Genomic DNA, 24,586 nt, shown 5'->3' on the forward strand with positions numbered 1-24,586 from the left:
TTACCTATTCATATATAAAAATTTTCAGCCCGGAGCATCCCTTTTAAGGTCAAATCCACCCCCACCCCCTCCCCAGCAAAAGCTGATATGAATACAGGAGAGTCAAAGAAAACACTGAAAATAACATTTAATCTAAAGAAGAAAAAAAGATTTATGACCTTTCCTTTGTTTCAACACATGTGATCTGTGAGAGATGACGTTACGCACCCACAATTTAATCTGTATTTCTTTTCTCCCTTTCTTATATTTTCCCATTTTTTGTTTGTATTCTTTTTCTTCATTTTTTTCATTTCTCCCTCAATACCTCCTCAGCTTGCCTGACATGTGATTTCCTTCGTTACTCTCTTGCTTTCTCTCTCTCTGACAATAATTTGCACAAGAGAACATTCACTTTGTACCTTATCCAAATGTCTTTGAATGTGTACATTGAATTGCACCTCACATACCTGAATTGGTCTGTCCATTAAGGGGGGGGGGGGATGTTATTGTCACATTACACCACTTAACAATCCCCTATCATTCAGTGTTTTAGTAATAGAAATGAATGTGGACATAAGCAATGTGCCGGGCAAAAAAGAGAATAAATTGGAATGATAGTGAGTGATTATCTTGAGAAATTAGCTCAGAGAGAGAGAGAGAAAGAGACGAGTGGTGGAGATGAAGAGGGGAGAGAGAGAGAGAGAGAGGAGGAGGACGAGGAGAAGGAGGCCGGAGAAAAAGTGATCAATCAAATTTTGTTAGTATGTGGCTTTTAATTGTCCACTCCATGATTGAAAAGATTGGCTGAAGAAATGGTGGGGGGGGGGGGTTCAACCCCCACTATTCCAATAAATGTGTACAAAACATAAAATCAACCATCTTGTGATTTTTTTTGCAAAAAAAAGAATCACAACGAGATGGTTGATTTTATGTTCTCCCACTCCCTCTCCTATTTGGCTCAACCCCTACTTTTCAAACCATTCAAAGGCCTCTTGGAATAAATCAATTGTGCTCATTTAAACTCAAAGAGAGTTGATTCCCATCTCTATACACGTGTCAAACCTGCTCTAGGGACTCCCCCCCTGTGCAGCTAAGACTACCTGACAGTGTATGCAAAGACCACTAACTTAAGTTTTAGTTTTAATTCACTTAAATAATTGCCATAAGCATATACATAGAAGAAAAATACAATTTCCTTGTTTTTCCCATACCCCATGGCTGTAAGCAGAACTTTTCCCTGGGGGGGAGGGGACACCTTAAAAATTCTGAAAAAAAACATAACAAAATAACTAAATATGCGGGGGAGCTATGCGACCAAGTTGTCTTGGGGCACTTTTGCATTTTTAGAGAGTTAAAATAATTGAAGGATATTGTAATTGTATTACCCTTTTTTGTGAATTGTGGAAATTTTCAGTCAAAAATGTAAGTTTTCAAAATGTCTAGGGTTGGAGTAACTGTCCACAGCCCCATTTGCTGAGACCGACCCCCGCCTCTATTAACCCCCATCAAGGGCTGCGCAATGACCGAATCCCGGTACCGAGGTTGTCGTTCAGTTTCCACACGTCATGTAAACATTCGAGATTGTTGATTGCATGCATGCATGCATATAGCTATAGCGAATGCATGTACGCTGTGTAAGTACGTGTTGGTCCTATGTGTGTCTGCCATGCAAAGGACCCGAGTTTGAGCCAAAATGTCGGGGATTTTCGAAGATCGTGAGCTGACAGAAGAAGGGAACACGACACCAGAGAGTGTCTCATACGGACTGTCAACAGGTAAATATGTAGGAATAGTCAAGTTTAGCATGTTTTGAATGATTTTCATAAGTTGATTATTTAACACGAACATGACGAACACACAATTGAATTTCCATCATTCATGTATTGTCATTTGGAGTGCAGTGTTGCCTTTTTTTTCGGGGGCGGGGGGGGGGGGTCATGTTGAGAAATCCAAATTTCCCATATGCAATTGATTCCCAGACTCCTGTCCCCTGCATGCACATTTCCATTGTATTTGACCGGAATTTGTCAGAAATATGAAGTTAGGTTCAAAATAAAAAGGCGAGACATGCCAGTAGTCGTAGAGGCGCACGGCCAATATGGGAGACTCTCCAATAGGGGAGACAATCTCCCACATTGGAGACTTGCTTTGCAAAAGGACAAAAGAAACAACACCAACAAAAGCATGATTTTTTCCACCCAAAATTTTGACACACTGAGGTCAGAAGCCCATTTGTTTTGTGTGTGATTGACAACAAAAATCCTTATCAAAACAAAAGTAGACGGTGAAGTAGACGGTGAAAAGGGGTAATTTTTCATGAGGAATCTGCTTATCACATTTTTATTTGCTGCCAAGGTAATCCTTTTGCAGCAAATGTAAACAAAGGAAATTGGTCTCCAAAACTGGAGACTGTCTCTGAAATTGGATACCCAAATTCTTCACAAAAGTCTCTGATATTGGAGATAATCTCCCACATTGGAGACAGTCTCCAATATTGGCCGTGCGCCTCTACTGCATGCAGGAGCATGAGCGGGCATGAAACAGAGACTGAGACGAGTCTGAGAATTGAGTAACCTCGGGTGCTCCAAACCTCCATTCGCGGGTCGGAGCCCCCTGGGTTAAGAATTGAGGGGAAAAGAAAGGCAGAAGCATGGCCATAGGGGGGAATAGATGCCAAGTTCAAAGACCAGCTATGCGTGAGATTTTCTGTGAATTCTGAGTGAGATCACAGACATTGTGTACAATGTATATGGGGATAGGCTGTGATAGTTGTGTGAGACAGAGATGAGGGGATGAACAAGAGTCCAAAATGCTTTGAGTCTCACGCATAATGCGTGAGACTTGGTAGCTCTGGGGCGGTGACTTTATTCCTCTCCCATTGACTTTGTACATTACGAGCGCACACACACGGGAAGAGCAGAGCTACCAAGTCTCACGCATTATGCGTGAGACTCACGCATTTTGGACTCTTGTTCATCCCCTCAAATCTCTGTCTCACGCAACTATCACAGCCTATCCCCATATACTTTGTACACAATGTCTGTGATCTCACTCAGATTCACAGAAAATCTCACGCATAGTTGGTCTTTGAACTTGGCATCTCTGGAAGAGAGGTGACTTATGGCCTAAATAATCGCCTCAAAAAACAAGAGGCTATAGACATGCATGCAGGCCATATTCATGAAATCGTTGGCGCAATAGATCCGGGGGGGGGGGGGCACTTCCATTGAGGAGTGAATACCATGCGCAACCATGGGGTCTTGAAACGCACCCTAAACACATATTTTCAATGTTCTGAAAATGCACCCGTTAACAAGTATTAGCATGTGAAACCTTTGTTTCCAATACTTAAACAAGTATTGGAAACAAAACTATACTCTTGGCAGGTATTCCCTGAAATGAACCCCTAAACAAGTACAGCGATATTTTATTGTTATGTCATGGGTCCATCGGTCGTCGGTTTTTACCTTTACACATCATTTGGTTAAGTACGGCCCCACCTTCCTCATCTTGCTCAAATCGGACTCTAAACACGTAGTGTTGGGGCAAAAAAGACATCCGTTATAAAACATTTTAATTTTGTTTAATCATCCCCGCAAATTTGACTCTAAACACGTAGCTTTCCTAGCGAAATAGATACCCTTTTTTCATTATTTTTGTGTTTTTGACACCCTTATCACGTTACGTACGTAACATGCCCATCTTGAAAAAGACATCCTTTGTATGTGTTTTTTGGGTCGCGCATGGTATCCACTGTTCAATGTAAGTGGCCCCCCAGGAATAGATCCTACCTCTTTTAATTAGCATGATTTTTGCTCAGCTGTTTCTTAAAATAAATGCAGCTAGATTGGGAAAGATCAAGAAAGAAAGATGATAATTAATGAGGAGCTAGAAAGAAAAAGAAGTAAAGGGGGAGGATAAGGTGGAGAAGAAGAGAATTAGGAAGAGGATCTTGAATAAAGGAAAGTAAAGTAGATCTAGATCTACACATGTACTAACTTAGAGAAGGACTCTGGAATTGTCAAGGCATATTATGGGGACAAAAAAAAAGAGAAAATTAGAGGCAGGACTATATTTTTTTGGGGGACACAACAATAGATGTCCCCCCCAAAAAAAATGATCCTCTTTGCTGACATCCATGAGTAAATCTAGAGGGTTAAGAGATTGGAGGAAGGGTAGAATTGGAAGGGAAGAGTCAGAGTAAGAAGAAGAGGAGGAGAGGCAGTTAAGGAAGAGAAAGAAGAAAAAATAAAGGGAAACAGGCAGCGTAGCTCAGTAGGTTAGAGATCGTAGATCTCAACGTGAGGGGTTCGAGTCCCGCTCATGCCGAAGCACATCTAACAAAAAATTTGATGCTATAGAAATAGCATTAGGTGTAAGCCTACCTCATCACTGTATTCAGTGCAGGTGTGAATGCAGTTGGAAAACACTAGGTCCATCGGAAAGGACGCAAATGTTGGTCCGGTTTATAGGAGAGTCACAACCTACTCATGTAAACCAATACACTATTCTTCATAGAGGAGCCGGTTTATTGCACCTGCCGGTCCTGGCAAAATTCAGTCAAGTCAATCTTGATGTTCATATGCCATAGTGGGCATTAAAAGAAAGACAAGAGAAGAAGGATAAAAATGAAAGAAAGAATACTCAAACTGAGAGGAGAGGTGCATTGGAACAAATTAGAGCAAGAAAAAGAAGATTCTATTCTTGAATTTTTTTTGGAAATTTCTTTACAAGCTAAACTAGAATGGGAAAAGTATGGGAGACAGATTTCCAAAGAGTTGATTATTACATAGAATAGCCCTACATATACTCCCCCCAAAAAAAAGCAATAGGTTCTCCCTTATTTTTATTTCTGCACTGGGTTATCTTGAAATTCATAATAAAGACAATAATTATACTTGATTATATAGTGCAATATCAGAAGTCTGAAAGTGTTCTGCAGTAATGCAAGATGTTACGTACTCATGTGTATTTTATCACAAATAATTGTAAAGAATGTTTGATATTGTCTTATATCACTTTCAAACAATTTAGGAGATACATGTACATGTAGTGCAAGTAAATATCTTGAAATTTTTGTCAAGTGCAGACAAACATTCTGTCTGGGCGCTCAAAAGCTAGGTATACGTGCTATGAATTGTACATGCATCAGCATTTATTAGTGGAGGAGCCGTGGTGTAGTGGTTCTGACTCTCGCCTTGTAAACAGAGGGTCGTGTGTTCGAATCCCACCGTGGTCTGGCGTCCTTTGGCAAGGCGTTAATCCACACTTTGCCACTCTCGACCCAGGTGCTAAATGGGTACCCGGTAGGATGTGAAAGTCATTGTAGCTTGTCCAGTATTGTGTGCGCCTCACCGGCGTCTGACTGGAATACTCCCCAGGGAGTGGAGTATGTGCACACATTGTGTGCGGGAATGACTGATTGAATCCGATGACCGGGGTAATAATATATCTGTAAAGCGCTTAGAAACGTCGTTCCGATGGATTAAGCGCTATATAAAAGCGGATTATTATTATTATTATTATTAACTTCTTTCTCTTGTATCTCCTTCCAGCCTCTGAGTTCATAGCCAACTATGGATGGTTCATTCTCTTTGGTGTGATAGGTTTAGTTTTTATCAACAACTGGCTGGATACGAGACTACAAGGATGGAAGAAACAGAGAAGCCAGGAATCAAATCTCAACAAATACAGTAAGTAGGAATTATAGTGTAGTAGGTTTCACGGTACACCATTTATCTTTCTTGGGCAAGTGTTGGTCCTGAAAAGGACCACCCAAACTCAACATTTCGACAAGTACTTTTATGTTGTCTTCAGAAGAATGTTGTTCAAGAGAAAAAGTGCATGTTGTACCGTGAAACCTTCTACACTATTCTCCTTCACCATGGAAACCTTCAGAGGTTACAGGTTTTAATTTCTTACAAATCATAATTGATTACTGAGTATAATGGGGTGTTGCAAGAAACTTGCGATCAATTGCAAGTCTACTTTTGATCCCTAAATCAATCATATGTCATGCAGTTAATTGCAAATTAGTGATTGATTGCTAATCTGCTCCTTAGTTTATTCTGATTTGCTACAGCTAACGTTGCTCTATCAGTTGTAAAATTGCAACCGAATATGTGCAATTGATCACAAATATTTTCTTGCAACACCCCCTATGATACATTTTTTATCATGTGAGAACCCATGTGGGCTTTAACATTTTAGGGTGTTTGTCAAAGTTTCCATTTGATCATAGAGCATTTCAATGATTGTAATATGTATTCAAATCCGAATTCATGTACCTGTATATTCATTTCCAACAGAACAGAGTAAAATGGTAGTAATGACAATTTTGCATATAATAATATAATCATCATACAAACAATAAAAATGGAGATGTGTATTATATTCTTTTCATGAGTTAACAAAATATAATAAAGCACATGGAAAGATGAAGAACAAGCAATGAAAATTCATATTTGATTGTCTGAAATTGACATGAAATGAAATACTCCAAAAATTTGAGTTGCCCAATTGATCGTGGGCCCGGCAGCCGCTGTGCAGCGCCAGATCAACGAGGCTCTATCCGTTTAACCGTTGAACGCCAAACAGGGTAGTAGCAACTCCCATCTTTTATTGATAAATACTTATCTATTGAAATGAAGAGATCCAGTATAGGCAAATGCTTGTATAGGGTATTCTAGACACTAGGGCCCGTATTCTGAAGTCAGGTTTAACTTAAACTCAGGTTTAAAGTTGTCGTTTAAGTATGGAAAGCCAATTGTTACATTAATCTAACAGTAGAGGTTCAATGTGTCAGCTCATTTGACTCCCAAAACATTATTAACTGCCTGAGAAGGATAATTATGACAGTTGTCTTCACCATTAAAGAATTAGTAAAGATCACAGTTAACATGAGAAGCATTCACTGTAAACAAAATTTTGAAATGTTTGACTTCCCATAATTTTAGCACAGAGTTAGATCATGGTCTAAGTTAAATCCGACTTCAGAATATGGGCCTATTTCTTTTTCTCCCATCTTGTTTTAGATGCGAATGAAGTATTAGAGAGACAGGAAGCCTTGGAGAGAGCAAGACAAAGACTACAGGCCCAGTATGATGCTGAGGCTGAAGAATATCTTCAGAAACAGAAAGAGGTTAGAATGGACTATTATAATGGTGATATGCACCAGGGGGAAAAATATTTGTGATCTTGAGGTTATTTGTGGGTGTAGTGGTCTAGTGGTTAAGACTCTCGTCTTTCAATCTGAAGGACGTGGGTTCGATTCCAAGCCAAGGCATGTTTTCCTTCAGAAAGAAATTTATCCACACTGCTGCACTCGACCCAGGTGAGGTGAATTGGTACCCGGCAGGATTAATTCCTTGAATGCACCAAGGGCCTTTAGCAGCTGGAGCTACAGCCGGGGTAATATATATTGCACCACTGAATAGACAACTAGATAGATCGGCACCTCATAAATGCTATATATTATTATTATTATCATGATATGCACCAGGGGGAAAAGAGATATTTGTGATCATGAGGTTATTTATTTTGCCCCTGACATTTTCAAAGAGCCCTGGAAAATCCCTGTCCACCGCAATGTTAAAGGGGTACTTCACACTGAAAATAATAATATGTAAAAATAAGGAGTTATATTCACTTGAAGCAACTCTGTTAAGGGGAATGAAACCTTTGAACAAGTAGGCTTTTGTCAAAACAGAAAAATCAAAGAATAAAAACAAAGAAAGTTTGAAAAAAATCGGACAAATAATGAGAAAGTTATGAGCATTTGAATCTTGCAATCATTAATGCCATGGAGATCCTCCCATTGGCAATGCGACAAGGAGGTGTGATGTCATATGTGAATAACTTTCCCTTTGATGGACTATAAAATACCCCTAAAATGTCTCTTTTTTTGCTTTTTGATACAAACTCTTCATCCATGATGTATTCTTTAAATATATGTATTACATGCACTCCTATAGAAATAACACATGATCTACCGTTAGATGTGATAAAAGAGGCATTTTAAGTGAAATATATACTAAAGTAATGGGAAGAGTTGTTCACAAGTGACATCACACATCTTTGTCGCATTGCCAATATGAGGATCTCCATAGCATTGGTGATCGCAATATTCAAATGCTCATAACTTTTCTCATTATTTGTCCGATTTTTCTCAAACTTTCATTGATCTGTTTCTTTGATTTTTCTGTTTTCACACAAGCTATCTTGTTCCAAATGTTTCATTCTCCTTTAAGTTCATCAAAATCTGATAAATAAAATGAGTTATCAAATTTTAAATATAGGATTTTTTTTTGCAAACAGCTACAATGCGCACCATCATGAATAAATATTTATCAGGTGGGATGATGATTCACATCCCCACTTGTCCTTCTATTTATACACAAAGTCATCATTATTTCATATTTTCATAAATTTTTGCATGATATGTCTTCCTTGTAACAAAGTATGTCGCAGCAATGAATATCTTGTGCGCTAAATCAGTTAACAATCCAATTGTTTTTTCATTCTTGATGGACACACTGTGTAGAAAGAAGAGGAGAAGAGAAAGGAGGAGATAGAAGACTGGGAGCGTCATCAGAAAGGTCTTGGTTACAAATCAAAAAAGAAAGCTCAGGAGGTAAGGTTTATCATCAGTCAGATTATTGTTATAATAATAATAACAATAATATATGTGATTTGTAATGCACCAAATCCACTCTGCAGAGTGCTCAAGGTGCAGTGAAAGAAAGAAAGAGCGAAAGAGATAAAGTACAAATATAATAGATTCAGGAACAATTAACAATAGGAAGCATTGAATAGACGAGTCTTAAGGTAACGTTTAAATGTGTCAATTGAAGTGCATTCACGGATTGTCAGGGGAAGATCATTCCAGAGAACAGGGCCAGTGTGAGCAAAAACCTGTGCCCCCCATGTCTTAACCGATTTAGGAATAACTAGGGAACCAAAGTTTATAATCAATTGTAATTTTCAAACAATAAGTCAAATTTGTTCAATACTGGGTGCAGTGAACAATGTACACTTTCAGCAATAACTGACTGTTTATCATCATTTAAACGTTTGTATTCAGGGTTTCTGGGGCCCGTTTCATAAAACTTGTTGTAATAACAAATTTGGAGTAACAGTGAAAAGCTACTGAAATCCTTTCATCTGATTGGCTGATGGTAAATTTGTTATAAAAAATTGTGCATTTTCATTTTAACAAGTTTTTATGAAATGGGCCTGAACTGATCCTGAGTTCTTGTATCAAGTTTTTTTTATACAAACACATATCCATCACTACATTATGTTGATGACAAAATTTGAACGGACAATCACATGGCATTACATGTACATTGGTAGCTCTTGATCATTATTATCACTTGCTAAATAGGTGGAAGCTGGACCTTGTACAGTTGCATCATTGATCTGGTCCAGGTTGAAGCATGTTTTCCTACGTACAATCTTTACCTTGACCCTCTATTCATTTCATGCATTGTCTCCAAGTAAACATAATCTTGCCATTTTTAAAAAACAATGCCTGTATTATCAGAGGTTAAACTTGATAATACTTCTTGCATTTAATTACAATGTATCATAGGGTCAATTTGAATACAAAATTAACAATACAAAAAAGGGCAGCATTTCTTATCATTCTGTAATTGATACATGATAAAGTATTTTTCAAGTTATTGTATATACAAATTGCTGGCTTGAATCTTAAATACGAAATAACAGAATATTATGATTTGTTATTGGTACTTGTATTATGTACAACGTTTATGAAACAGAGTCCTTGTCATCACCATACATCATGTTTTATATTTTTTACAGGAAGCTGAGGAAGCGGAAGCCCGTGGAGCGAGTCGAGAGAATAAACCTAAGAAGAAACTCCGAGATGGTAAGTCTGGATTAGGTTTTTTTTTTTGGAAAAAATGGGACGGGTTATATCGCTCACTCTTAATCTGTGGAAGAGTCGTGCTTTAGTGGTTTTGACTCGCGCCTTGTAATCAGAGGGTCGTGTGATGAAATTGCACTGCGGTCTAGCATCCCTTGACCAGGCGTCAATCCACCCTTTGCTACTCTCACCCGGGGGAGCGTTTCATGAAAGGACTTGTCAGACGTTTTATCCGACAAGTCCCATTTTATCCGACAGTTACTATAGTAACAGTGCCTCTCAGCCAATCAGAATCAAGGAAAGATGTCGGATCTGACAACTTGTCGGATGAAAATGTTGATGAAACGGTCCCCAGGTATTGAATGGGTACTGGTATGATGGTCTGAGAATTTGCTCATTTAGTCTCTATGTCCTGTATAATTCATATGACTATTTGAAGCTTTTTTGTCAGCTTTGATTTTTCCATTTTTCAGCAGTAGTATTTTTGTATCAAAGTTGCATTTTTCTTCAAAATCTTATGCATCCATTTCAATTCAATTCAGTTTAACTTTATTTCCACAATTGAAAAAAAAAGTTTATACAAAACCATTGACATAAAAGAGGATGTTTTTCCTGTGGAGAGGTTAAAAGAAACATAATTGCTCGTATAAATTGGCTATATAAGAATCAAATCAGTACATGAAGAATTTGCACAGAAACAATACAGTCCTAATATAATTAAAATCATAAATAGATACAAATTAATAGTTATAAAGATAAACTCACTATAATCTAAATAAAGCATTTTGATATTTTTCTCATTCTTTCAGATTACAATCCACTATGGGGCGGACAAGGTTCAGGATTCAGGCCGGCACCTAGACGAGGATTCAGCGGAGGTGGATGAGGTTAAAGGTCGTACACAGGTCATTCAGAGGTCACACAGTAATCCAGTCATGCTTCATCAAATACATACCTTGCTATTTATAATTGATTGCAATTGCCAATTTCACATTGTTGAGTAATCGACTTGACCAATTTCAAGCATATCAAATCATATGCCATCATCCTTGAAAAGTAAATCTGTAATCAAATTCAAATGTACAATTGATTGCAAATTTTATTATCGATGTTTAAAATTGACGTGCAAGCGATTGAAACACCTTTTTAATTTTGGACATGATATGCTTGTTACAACATGGGTGTAGTCCATGTTTACATATTAACATGTGAGTTGCTGTGAAAGTTACTATTACGGTAACTTTATCATCCATTGTTATTTCTATGGTATCCTTAAATGTGATAGGCTGATAGGAAATTTACCGTAATAGTAGCTTTAATGCAATAGGGCTCAAGTGTTGTCTGGGTGTACATTTCATTTTGTGAAGCATAGCTGGATTATTGTGTGACCTTGTATCTGTGTACATTTTAATCTTAAAACCCAAATTCCAAAGCTGGTGAAGTCAAAGTATTCATCATTCCCTATTCTTGCCTGAAGTCATGCAAGTATTATGTGGAACTCTGTGCCATGTTGAATGAATTGAAAATGAAAGTGATGATGTATTTTCAGATATACTATGGCCCGTATTCTGAACTGAAATGTTTGTTTTAAACTCTGGTATAAAGTTGTGGTTTGACTATGGAAAGCTAGTTAAGACACAAATATTTAACAGTAAAATTTCTACATATTGGCACTCAAATTATCTTAAACTGTGGAAATGGCAACTAAAATACCCTTTCTCATCATTAAAAGCATGAGAAAGGAGAAAAATTGACATGAGAAACTTCCAATGTGAACAACTCTTTGAAGTTTTTGGCTTCCCATAATCTTAGACTAATTTATAGTAGAGTTAACCCATGGTCTAAGTTTGGTCTAGGTTAAACTGGACCTCTGAATACGGGCCTATGTATTTCAATCATTTTCATCTTGTATTAAAAACATTGTTATTGCCCTGATCATTGTGCCTTCTTCCCACCTATGTTAATAATAATAATAGGCTTTTGTATAGCACCATCTATCTAGAAATATTCTATTCTGAGGTGCGTTGTTGTTATAATTACATGTATTACCCCGGGTTTAGCTCTAGCTGCCTTTCATGCATTCAAAGAATTAATCCTGCCGGGTACCCATTTACCACAGCTGGGTTGAGTGCAGCACAATGTGGCTGGGATTCAAACCCTGTCCTGCAAACCCACGACCCTCTGTTTCAAAGTCAGAAGATTTATCCACTGGGCCACAACGCTCCATGCTTTGTTCTTTGTTTTCATTTAAAAGCAAATAATATGTGTGGATTTATTTATTCATTTGTTTTATTCATTTATTTATTTCATTTAATTTATTTACCATTATTATAATTATTATCATTTCTTTTTTAGGGGGGGGGGTGACTCACAGCTTTACTCTCAACATACATGAACATGGATCATCGGTTTATCTGTATTGCTATCAAACCATATAATATATAGATGACAATGCTACATTTGAATACTCCCCAGGGAGTGGAGGATGTGCACACATTGTGTGCTGGAATGATTGATTGAATCCGATGACCGGGGTAATAATATATCTGTAAAGCGCTTAGACACGTTCCGATGTATGAAGCGCTATATAAAAGCGGATTATTATTATCATATTTTCAGCTTTGGAATTTGAGTTGCCATGTCAATGTTATAAGGCAGTAAGAATCAAGCAAGGAAATTCAGATATAATGACATTCTAAGATCTAAGGGCAATATGAAATTCATATTTATTTACTGTATATAGTAGAAGTATAATCTTTGTCTTTTGCCTGTAAGTGTTTGGTAATATCTGATGATGATGATGACAATGATGATGATGATGATGACAATGATGATGATGATGACAATGATGGTGATGATGATGCAATTTTCAAAGACTCACACAGTTGCTGGAATTTTTTTTTTTAATTGAGATATGAAGGTAAACAAAAGGTACAGTAACATGATATTTTCAACTTAAAAAAAAATTTGATTGGAGCTTTAACATACGTTTACAGTGCAAACATTGCTTGAGCTATACCATTCTTTTCAGCATTATTCTGTATTATTTGTGTACATTCAGACATGCCTTTTCAAAATAAAGTGTATTTTATTATAAAACTTGTGTACCTATTAAAGTGAAGTAGCACAGTGGTAGTTTCATGAACTTTTTGTAACTTACGAGCAATTGGAATGATGCCAAATATAAGATTCTTAATCATGTTTAAGCTCGTTAGCTGAAATTTGAATACATGTACATGTCTTTATAGGTAGATGATTATATTTGGAAACACCATTCCAGTCCAGAACAAAAATGCGTAGGAATATCTCAAAGGAATTATTAGATATACTGTGGATTTTTTAAATTCAATATGTAAAAAAACCATTGGCCCACATGTTGGTAGTTGTTATTCATGTCGTTCATAAGATCATTCATAACTTTAGAAACAGCTCAGTGAAACCACTCTATATCTGTGTTTTCTTTATTCTGAATTTCCTTGCTTAACTTACTTGTATGACGTTTAAGGCTCAAACGGTTTCAAATCGTGGCTTTATACCGAGAACGCCCTAACATTGACATGGTCTTTTAGTGCTTATCTGAGTGGGGGATATTTAAATGATTTTGTCCATTCCTCTTGTTACATGTATTTTTCTATGATGACATGAAAGTTATTTGTAAATGTTTAATTTATCCTGCTTTCATTAAAGAGTGAGAAGAGAATCTAAAATAGAATTGTGTTGTTCAATTAGTTATCTGGATTTGATGAAAGAGAGAGAGACAGTGAGTGGGGGATGAGAGAGAGAAAGAAAGGGGAACAAGAGAAAAAAGATTTTAAAAAATCTAATTTATACCCTAGTCACTCTAGAGGCCAAATGCCATCGGAATGCTGTTGGAATGAAAATTCTTGGCACATTCCTGGATATTCAAAGTGCATTCTAAATAATTCTGAGTGCATTCCAAATATTCAGGTCCATTTTTGTGTCAGGCCCGAATGTTTTGCTCAAGCTCAATACTTTCGAAGCTCAATACTTTCGAGGTGTATTTGAACTTGAAAAAACATCGAACGGCATTTAAAGTGCAGTCCAAAAGCGTGGCTAGCTGTTGCTGCAACGTCAGTCGGCACTTAAAGGCATTAAGGTCATCGAACAGCAATTTTACAAATTAAGATCAATTTGAAATTCCACTCGCGAATGTGGCTCGAATTTTGAAAAAATTTCATTCCGCTTGGCTCTGCTTGATTCATGCTGATTCCGAAAAAGTGTGATGGGGGCTTTCGATTGTTTTTATTCGTCTCAAAAATTTCAAAATTCTCAGTGCTGATTACAAATAACAAGAGAGAGAGTGAGAGTTAGAGAAGGGGGAGTTCCCTTTCATAAAATACGTCAAAACAAATTTACAATGACAATACTGAAATCCCTCAATCTGATAGGCTGATACTTTGTTACTGAAATTGTCAATTTGTTATGATAACAAGTCTTTATGTTACTGGATCAAGGAGATGGATGAGAGAGAGAGAAGAAAAAAAAGAGGGATGGATAGGGAGATATGAAGACAGAGAGCGAGCAATAAGCCTGTTCACGGTTGTAAACTGCGCACGAGCATAAAAGGGTCATTTGAGATAAACCATGAAGGCGGTTTTCAAATTCACTGACATAGGCATTTGTGATTTGATGATTATTCATGTATTCCTTTTAAAATATTCATTTTATCACATCCAAGCTGAAGAGTAATAAATAGAACCTTTATAATCACTGGTATTTGACAGTACTATTAGTACAGGGGTCCGTTACAGAAAGAGTTGCGTTTAAACGCAAGTCAAAAAATCAATCGCAAGTCCCAAACGCACGCTGTTGATTGGTTGACAATCAAGTTGCGCATGATTTTTAGAGTCGCGATTGATTGCAACTCTTTCTGCAAAGGGGCCCAAGATGTACTATTCTAGACACTTGGTCTATACAATGCCTTTTGTTCTTAGAATTTGAATAACTCTTCTGGTAAAGCTTACACAACATTTACATGTGAAAAATGATAGTGCTTATCCTAATGAAAAATCGCAATGGTTATTTGAGAAAAGTTGATGAGTTAACCGTGAACTGGCTTATAGGGAGATGAAGAAAGAAAACGGGGATAGGGAAATATGAAGAGGAAGATGAAAAAAGAGAAGAGAAAGAAAATGTGAATGATCATATATCTCTCTCTACGCATCAAGAGACACACACACGCCATTCTATACATCTCAACCACAAGATAAGAAAATCAAACAAACACTAATACCTTTAAACCTAGATTTATTTTTCATTCAAAAAATTGAATTCCTGTATGTACATCCACATAATTGCCCGATAATACACCCTTCTTACCGGGGAAAAAATTTCAAAGAATTACGTCTCGATCAAAAATAGTACTCGGTGCATTCATTAAACTGAACATGACCACAAATTACTCAATCCTTCAATACGATAATCATTGACAAGACAATAACGTTGATTTGCATACATTAGTAGGCGGCAAGTAGTAAGAATTCCAAAAATTTTCTGTAGAATCTGATTTTTTGTGCTATTTCTCCTATTTTTAGGGTGCTGAATACGAATCTGCTTGTTGCCAAATTTATAAATGCCGTCTTCGACCGTTGCCATGGCAACCGATTAATTTCTCAAAAATAACATGTATTCCCATGTAATTGGTAGATAAACATGATATTAATTAGCCAAGAGATTGAATTCAAGGTTCCGATTAAATACAAATAAAATTCAGAAATATTTAAGATCATCAAAATAGTTCCAATTAGCCTGTTGCCATGGTAACGGCTCATTTTTCCTCCAGAAAAGTAAAAAAAATTATTTAAAAGTTGTATAATCTGTTTTTTTTTTCTTTTTCCCTGCGATTAGGGTGTTAAACATAGGGAGTGATTTTGCTAAATGTATAAATACACTTTCATTCCGTTGCCATGGTAACCAAATAATACCTAATTTGGTAAAAAAAGAAAATAACATGGAAAAAAAGATAATGGCAGGAAAGACAATAAAAGCTACTTAATCTACATGTGTTGGGGTTTTCCCACTCATTTACAACAAAAACTACATAAGTGATATGCATGAGATTATTGGAATGATAGGAATTGATGTGCCTTGACAATGCTTGAATTTAAAAATATATATCAATGTTGCAAATGGCCCGTTGCCATGGTAACATCTTATTTTTCTCAGAAAAGTACAAATTTTGATAAAATCATGTAGAGTCACTTTTTATCCTTAAATTTCCACTAAGTTTAGGTTGCTAAAAATTGGTAATTATGTAAGTACCATCTCAGACCATTGCCATGGCAACCAAATACCAACTTATTTGGTAAAAAATAACCTGTTGAAAAAAGGTAATGGTGGATGTACAGTAAAAACGAACTAATATACATGCGAAAGGCTTGACCCATTAATTTAATTTTTAAAGCAAAATTCCGGTAAGTATTCTGCATTAATTAATTAGAATGATAAAATGGATAATTCCTTAGCAACGCTTGATTTTATCAATAACTATCAATGATGCAAATGGCCTATTGTCATGGTAACGGCTCCATTTACACCAGAAAATAACATTTTAATAAAGATATGTCTGATTATTCTTTCATTTCCGCCATAGTATACATGTAGGTTGCTAGACATTGATATGCTTGTTGCTGTTGCTTTGATAGTGGTTAATCAATTTAATTTCATATGATAAATATCAATGTTGCAAATTGCCTGATGTCTGATGTCAAATCGCCTGATGTCTGAATACATATCTTCAGAACCTCCCTGCACTCCCTACTCATTACGACACATTTTCAGAGCTGCTGAAGAAATCATCAAGGAAGAATATTCCACAGGGATGCCATACAAGCTATACTCAGGGCCAGCAGAAACACCAGATTTGGATCCTTGGGAATGACTCTACAAAGTCCCAATCTACATGCAGGTCCCAAGTTACCGCCGGCCAAGTGGCCAGCCAGCTTCTAGTGAACAGCCAAGGCAACCCGCGAAGTTCCATCCTCAAAGTTTGGGAATAGCCTGCCAAGAGTCATCTGAATTCAAAAGAACTTTCAGCATGAACAACTTGTGCAATGCTATCACAGCAATGAAGATCAGCAAGGCAGCTGGATTGGACGATGTCCTCGATCTGTGAACAGATGGGACATCTTGGACCTGTTGCACTCCAACGGCGGCTCGGCATGCTAAACTACTGTTTTGAGTGAAAGCACAATGCCAAACTTATGGAGGAAAACAAGGGTAGTTGCCTTACTCAAGCCAGGCAAAACACCAGCCAGCCCAAAGAGCTACAGGCCAATATCTCTGCTTTGTCATACAAGATCTTTGAAAGGCTCCTCCACCACATTGCTCCCTTGGTGGATGAGCTCCTTATTCCAGAACAAGCAGGATTTAGGCCTGGAAAGTCTTGTTCTAGTTAACTGCTGAATCTGACACAGTACATTGAAGATTGCTTCGAGGAAGGGTTGATAAAAAGAGCAGCCTTTGTTGACCTCATTGAAGCTTATGACACAATCATTGAATACTCACAAGGAAAGTCTTTGAGATGACCATGGACCTATCCATGGCCTGACAGACAATTCAGAGCATGCTCTCAAATCAACATTTTTGGGAATCTCAGTGGTTCCCGTAGCAGATGGCTGACACACAAAAGGTCTCCCACAAGGAAGCATCATCGTCCTACTCTTTATCATCTACACAAATGACCAACCAATCCAAATAATGAGAGCTACCTTTCCGCTGATGACATTTGCATTACTTCACACAAACAGTCCTTTGAAGAGATGAAAAAGCACTCAGCGATGCTCTGGTAGGCCTGACTCCTTACTACGCTGCAAATCATCTCTGGGCAAATCCATAGAAAACCCACTGAGTCAGTGCTTTCCACCTAAAAAACAGAGATGCAGACCAGTAACTAAGGGTCAGATGGTATAGAAAATGGTTGGAACACACCAGTAAGCCAATCTACCTTGACATCACCCTAGACAGTTCCCTTACCTACAAAGAACATGTTGCCAAGACAAAGGCTAAAGTTGGAGCAAGGAACAGCATCCTGAAGAAGCTTTCGAACACAAAATGGGAACAAGTGCAAAACCATCCGTGCGACAGCTCCTGCCAATTTTTCTAAGGGTTTGTGAAATTTGGGAGAATTCAGCTAGAGACAATTTTGAGAATATTTTGGGCAATTTGGCCTAGAAATCTGACAGAAATAATGATTTAGGGGTAAAGTTTTTAAGAACTTGACATGCGACAACTATTTGCTGAATTGAATTACCCCCGACTTCTAACTCCAAGGTGGCTGCCAATTTAAGGGTCACAAATGATTCCATTTTGATAGAGAGATGTTCAAAATATTTATTTGGGGGTTTTAGAGACAAGAAATAAAAATTGGGGCCCTGTTGTACAAAGAGTTGCGATTAATCCGATCAATCGCAACTATGAAAAACCAGCAAAATCAGCATATGAAATGCATGTTTGTTCAAAAAGATTTCTAGATATGAATGTATATCTGTAAAGTCATTAATTTCTTAACAATTTTGTGTGATTTCATTTGTTTACAAAGGACATTGTGCAAATTTTTCATAGAAAAAATTATGACACTGATGAATTTCCAGAGTTACAATTGATCGGATCAATCGTAACTCTTTGTACAACAGGGCCCATTTACATTTGACACACTGACCTTGCCTTTAAAACGAATGGCGGTCGGTAGTAATTAAAAATGGGTAATGGGTTTGAATATGGCGTTCCTCAGGGTTTTGTACTGGGACCTATAGTTTTTTCTCTGTATTTATTACCACTTGGGGACACTTTGAGGCAGAATAATGTTGAATTTGATTTCTTTAGTTCCCAAATCTCCAACTAGTTTTCACAATGCTATTGTATTCAGGAAATTAATGTATCAATGATAAGAAATAAAGTTAAGCCTACTCTTGAATGAACAAAAAGTCCTAGACATAGACACTATTTACCTGCCCATGATCATTTGTTAATTGGTAATTCTGAACCTGCTGAATCTGTAAGAATTCTAGGTGTTGAACTTAATTCGTCATTAACGAGTAAGCAAGTAAATTCGCTTTCTAAAACCTAAAACTCCCATTTATACAAACATGGAGCTACCATGATACTATATAATGGCCGGAAAGATATTGACGTATGATGCTTGCCATCATGCTGTTCAATCACTGGGGTTCAGGCGCCTAGATATAGTCAAAACAGCACATTCAGAACCGAGCAGTCGGTATCATTACAACAGCCAGAAAGTATGATCATGTTTCCTTTCTTCAAAGAGCTTCACTTGCTACTGGTCAAAAACAGTATCATAGAAAAATTGCTTTGTTTACTTGTCAATTAATAACTTGACACCACAATACATTTCATGCTGGGTTTTTCCATACCCTTTTCTATCCCCAACTTGGGTAAACAGTGCACAAGTTTCACTGGTCCCAGTATTCAAAATCAGTTCATGTCCTTCTGTACAATATTTTTTTGAATTTTATGTATAACACCCACTTAATATATTGTAAGCACTTGAAGAGTAGAATTATTCATTTTTATGATAATAAATGAACTAATATAGCCTAGGATTTGTATAGTGCTACTTTATTACCCTGGCTAAGCTAGTCTACCGCATCCGGTGCTCACAACTTCCTTCAAGTATCCATTTACCTCACCTGGGTTGCAGTACAATATGGATAATTTTCTTGCTTTAAAAGGAAAACACACCCCGGCTGGGAATCGAACCCATGTCCCTCAGATTGAAAGAAAGAGGCTTAACCACTAGACCACGACGCCCCCACAATGTTAAGCTATATTGGAAAATGCTTTGAGCATGTTTACATGAAGAACTTGCTATAACTGTTAAAATGTATTTATTTTAAAGGACAAGTCCACCCCAACACAAAATTAAGTTTAATAAAAAGAGAAAAATCCAACAAACACAACACTGAAAATTTCATCAAAATCGGATGTAAAACATGAAAGTTATATTTTATATTTCGCTTAATTTCACAAAAAACAGATACTTGCATTTTCTGGTCGGTAAGCAAATGAGAAGACTGATGATGTCATCCACTCACTATGTCTTTTGCATTTTATTATGTGAAATATGAATTTTTCCTATTTTCTCCTCATTCTCATGTCTAATACAAAGTTTTATTCCTCCATGAACACATGTAATTAGCATTGTTTAATACTATATGGTTCAGTCAAGTTGGCCCTTATTGTCAAATCTGTATAAAATGAAATATTGTATAATTAAAACAATAAAAACAAAAGAAATAGTGAGGGACATCATCGACTGTCTCATTTGCGTATTACTGAGTTGTACTGTTATGTGAAAAATAAGCAAAATTTAAAATGCCACAACTTTCTTCTTTTACATGAAATTTTCAGCATTATGCTAGTATGATTTTTCTTTATTTATTCAAATCAACATTTATCGGGGTTGGACTTGACCTTTAAAAGAAAGCTGTTAAAGATAATAATTATAACTCTAAAGTTTATTTGGCAAATTGACATAATCCTGGCCTTCTATTAGATACAACTGAACTTTAAGGATACAAGGTAAAATTCCATGTTTTAATGTAGACTCAATGTGGGACTTTCATGAAAAACCCATTCATTTAATAATAGAATCCTGAGAAGTTTTTTCACCTCAAAAGACCCTTAACCTTCACCTTGTGACATGATATATAATTAACTTGAAAATTAATAAACCTAAGTAAAGTTTTTGATGTTGATACCACAGTACAGTCAAAGTTCATTGACCAGAACTTAAACCTGAAACTCCTGCACAATGATCAGTGATAGTTGAATACCTATATGAACTCTCAAAGTTTTGCCTTATCAGAAACTTGATGAGATTCAATGATGATAATACAACATGGCCAAATCTTGGCGATCGTAAAAGACCTAAGACCTTGATCATATGACCTGAAACTTGAACTTTATGATTAATGATAATGATTATGTCGATTGGACTTTATTATAAATTGAAAATGGCCCGAGGGAGTATTTTTACATTAACAAGCATATGGATGTTGAGCACCCTAACATTAGGGGAAATGAAACGAAAATCAGAAGTTTTTATCAACTTTGTATTTTTTTGAGAAAAATCAGCTGTTACCATGGCAACGGGGGGGGGGGGGGGGGTTGCATTCATATTTATATTAAATGCAAGTCTTACCAAGGCAACAGTAATTATTTTCTTTCAAATGAACTCATGCAGACCACTTACCGTATGTTTTGTTCAATATTAAACGAATGGTTCAAAATTTACGCAAGTAGATTGTGATTTTTATGGTATTTTCCATTATTATCTCCCCCATATTATTCGGTTGCCATGGCAATGGCTTAAGATGGTATTTATACATTTAGCAACAAGCATATATAGATATAGCATCTTGTAATTAGAGGAAATGAAAGAAAATTCAGATTCTGTAATATTTTCTATCAAATGGATACTTTTCTGAGAAAAATAAGCTGTTACCATGGCAACGGCCAATTTGCAATATTCCTATTTATCTTTAAATTAAAACATTGTCAAGGCAACATCAATTCCTATCATTCCAATAAACTCCTGCAGAATACTTACTGTAGTTTTTGTTCTAAATGATTTGGAAAAAACCCAACGCATGTAGATTAGGTCGCTTTTATTGTATTTCTCGCCACTATCTTTTTACCATGTTATTCCTTTTTTACCAAATAAGGTATTATTTGGTTGCCATGGCAACGTAATGAGAGTGTATTTATACAATTAGCAAAAATCACTCCTATGTTTAACACCGTAAACGCATGGAAAATGAAACAAAAAAAAAAAACAGATTCTACAACTATAAATCAAATTTTTTACTTTTCTGGAAGAAAAATGAGCCGTTACCATGGCAACGGGCCAGTTGGAACTATTTTGATGATCTTAAATATTTCTGAATTTCATTTGTATTTAATTGGAACCTTCATTTCAATCTATTTGCTAATTTTTATCATGTTTATCTACCATTTACAGGGGTACACATGCTATTTTTGAGAAATTAATCCGTTGCCATGGCAACGGTCGAAGACGGCATTTATAAATTTGGCAACAAGCAAATTCATGTTCAGCACCCTCAAAATAGGGGAAATAGCACAAAAAATCAGATTCTACAGAAAATTTTTGGTAACCTTTAATATTATGACGAGGAGCTGTGTACTACATAGTTAAACAGTAAGTAATGCCCCTTTTATAGTTTGGTATATCATGAATACCGCATATAAAAAATTATTTCACATATGTGAAAAACTTGGAGAAAATGCAAATGTTATTGGTACACGTACAGCAAGTGAATATGAACAGAAGAAAAATGTCTGGTCAGCAAAATTGGCACAAAAAGCTATTTACTATGCAAAGCTATACTACAACGCAAACAAAGGATAGAAAATAAATGAGAGGGAAAAATGCTCCCAAAAGCCAAACAAAGTAATCAGAATAAGACGAAAATGGTCAAATGAATTATGTCAAAATCAAATAAGAATTTGTACCTGACATTTCTATGCATAACATGTATGCGACAGATAATATTGAATTTGACATCTGATGTAGTTTGTTCATTTTTTAAAATGAAATTTCAATTAGTGCACAAGTCGTACATGAATGCAAATCTGCATTGAAAAGATGAAGTGCATTTAGAGTGCGACCAACACTTGCACAAAAATCATAATTGCTACTGAACCACAATAAGATAGTGAAGTCTAAGGGCCTTATTCTGAAGTCGGGTTTAACTTAAACTCAGGTTTAAAGTTGTGGTTTAAGTATGGGAGGCCAAAAGTATCAAAATTCTTATTAAGTTGTATGTTTCTTATGTTTACTGTGCTCTTTCCTGATTCATCAATGGTAAAGACAATCATCTATTTATACTTCCTAGACAATTATGAATGATTTGAGAGCCAAGTGAGCTGAAGTATATCTCTACTGTTAGTGATTATGTAACAATTGGCTGTCCATACTTAAACCACAACTTTAAACCCGAGTTTAAGTTAAACACGACTTCAGAATACGGGCCAAAGAGTTCAATAGCGTAATAGACTTCCTCAATGGCAGTTTGAATTATGTGTTCAAATATATGAAAGCCGACATCCATCCTACTCTAACAATAATAATAATAAATTCCTATCAGAGATGCACAATACCATACAACTAGTCTCTAACTGTATTGAAGGGTCGTATTAATTTCTCTTAGTGAGGCTAATACACATGCACCTTCAAACGGGTATGGTTTGGTAAATCTCTGGTAACCCCCCCAAAACAAAGGATAGAAAGAATATAAAGATATTTTTGGCTATCACCAACTGAGTTAGATTGTATGTTCCATTGTCCATGGCCGACTACAAATGCAAGTCGGATAAAAATCAGATGTACTGAGGTATTTGGTCTTATTCAGCTAAACATCAACATACCAGGATCAGGGCCTACACACTAACCTTTTTCCTTGGTGGCCCGATAAGTCCACCAAAATGATTAATTTCATGTTTTTGATGGCCTCAAAATAATAGAAAACAACACAATTTATCAAAACTTTGGTAGCCCAACTGGGCCTCCAGATTTGGGCTTTAACAGCAATTTGGTGGCCTGACACTCATGTTTGGTTGCTCCGGGCCACTGCTAATGTCCAGCCCTGCCAGGGTAAAAAATGAGAATTTGTTCCAAATAAAGTGAACAAATATGAATGTACATCTGTACATAAGTGAGAAGGAGAAGAACATGATATAATATAAGATTTGTATAGCGCACATATCCACCTTGCGAGGTGCTCAAGGCGCTCCTATATTACCCCGGCTAAGCTAGTCTACCGATTCCGGTGAGCACAGCTTTTTGAGGAATTACTTCCTGCCGGTACCCATTTACCTCACCTGGGTTGAGTGCAGCACAGTGTATATAAATTTCTTGCTGAAGGAAAACACGCCATGGCTAGGATTCGAACCAACGACTCTCTGTTTGAAAGGCAAGTGTCAAAACCTCTATTGGTTACATAATGTTTGACTGATCAAAATTATTCTTGTTTGATTTAAAAATATAATCAAGGTCAAAACAACTCAATGCTTGTCTTCTTTTACTGGCACAATCTTTCCAAATATTGCCTAAAATAACTCTCTACATCAAGATTAACAGTATTTCAAAGGAAAAAGATATCTATGAGAAGTTATCCAATAATGACAAACAAACAGACATAAGATAGGTAACTGACACTACAAAAAATAGCATGTCAACTTTGATAATACGAGTCAAAGAAGTCTGCCAATAAGTTATTTCAAAGGAAGAAAACACAATGAAAGGCAAACGCCTGAGGACATCGGTATTAAATACAAATGAATGCCCATTTAAGACATAACATACATGATATATATATAAATATATAATTTAATTTGATTTCTTTATTTCAAAGATGTCCCCTAAGATTAGACAGCATTTCATTAACATTGCCGTCTGACAACTTGTCGGATTTGACAACTATCCTTGATTTTGATTGGCTACTTTCTTAATTCAATCACATGACAACAATTAGGGAGCATTGACAAAATGAACTCTTCAAATCGTCCCTCAAACTCATTTATTTCAGCAGATGTGTCGTAATTAGCTTAATTGAATGAGCCTGTGTCTTTGAATGTTTTTAACAGAAATATGGCGCAAATATAAATGCTATGGACCAACATTTCATGAAACAGATGATAGTGATTTTCATTTGC

The 24,586-nt window shown here is 36.4% G+C and overlaps 1 protein-coding gene across 2 annotated transcripts; it reads left to right on the forward strand.

The window, feature by feature from the left end:
* The first annotated feature begins 1,614 nt into the window (after positions 1–1,614).
* Positions 1,615–10,816, forward strand: LOC121419487 (selenoprotein S-like). 2 transcript variants are annotated; one of them, XM_041613940.1, is made up of 6 exons: positions 1,615–1,754; positions 5,535–5,672; positions 7,014–7,120; positions 8,522–8,611; positions 9,805–9,871; positions 10,678–10,816. In XM_041613940.1, exons 1-6 carry the CDS (start codon positions 1,673–1,675, stop codon positions 10,752–10,754), a joined length of 561 nt encoding a protein of 186 aa, XP_041469874.1. In that variant the 5' UTR covers positions 1,615–1,672; the 3' UTR covers positions 10,755–10,816. The 2 variants fall into 2 exon arrangements, with proteins under 2 accessions (XP_041469874.1, XP_041469875.1); XM_041613941.1 differs by having other exon boundaries at positions 9,814–9,871.
* Positions 10,817–24,586: the final 13,770 nt, after the last annotated feature.

Source organism: Lytechinus variegatus, chromosome 8, assembly GCF_018143015.1.
Source record: "Lytechinus variegatus isolate NC3 chromosome 8, Lvar_3.0, whole genome shotgun sequence".
Lineage (NCBI taxonomy): Eukaryota > Metazoa > Echinodermata > Echinoidea > Temnopleuroida > Toxopneustidae > Lytechinus > Lytechinus variegatus.

Excerpts from the sequence above, each read along its gene's own strand:
- LOC121419487 (XM_041613940.1), top strand. The coding sequence starts at position 1,673 with ATGTCGGGGATTTTCGAAGATCGTGAGCTGACAGAAGAAGGGAACACG. Across the intron at positions 7,121-8,521 it reads ATCTTCAGAAACAGAAAGAG|AAAGAAGAGGAGAAGAGAAA; the intron begins GTTAGAATGGAC and ends CACACTGTGTAG. Across the intron at positions 8,612-9,804 it reads CAAAAAAGAAAGCTCAGGAG|GAAGCTGAGGAAGCGGAAGC; the intron begins GTAAGGTTTATC and ends TATTTTTTACAG.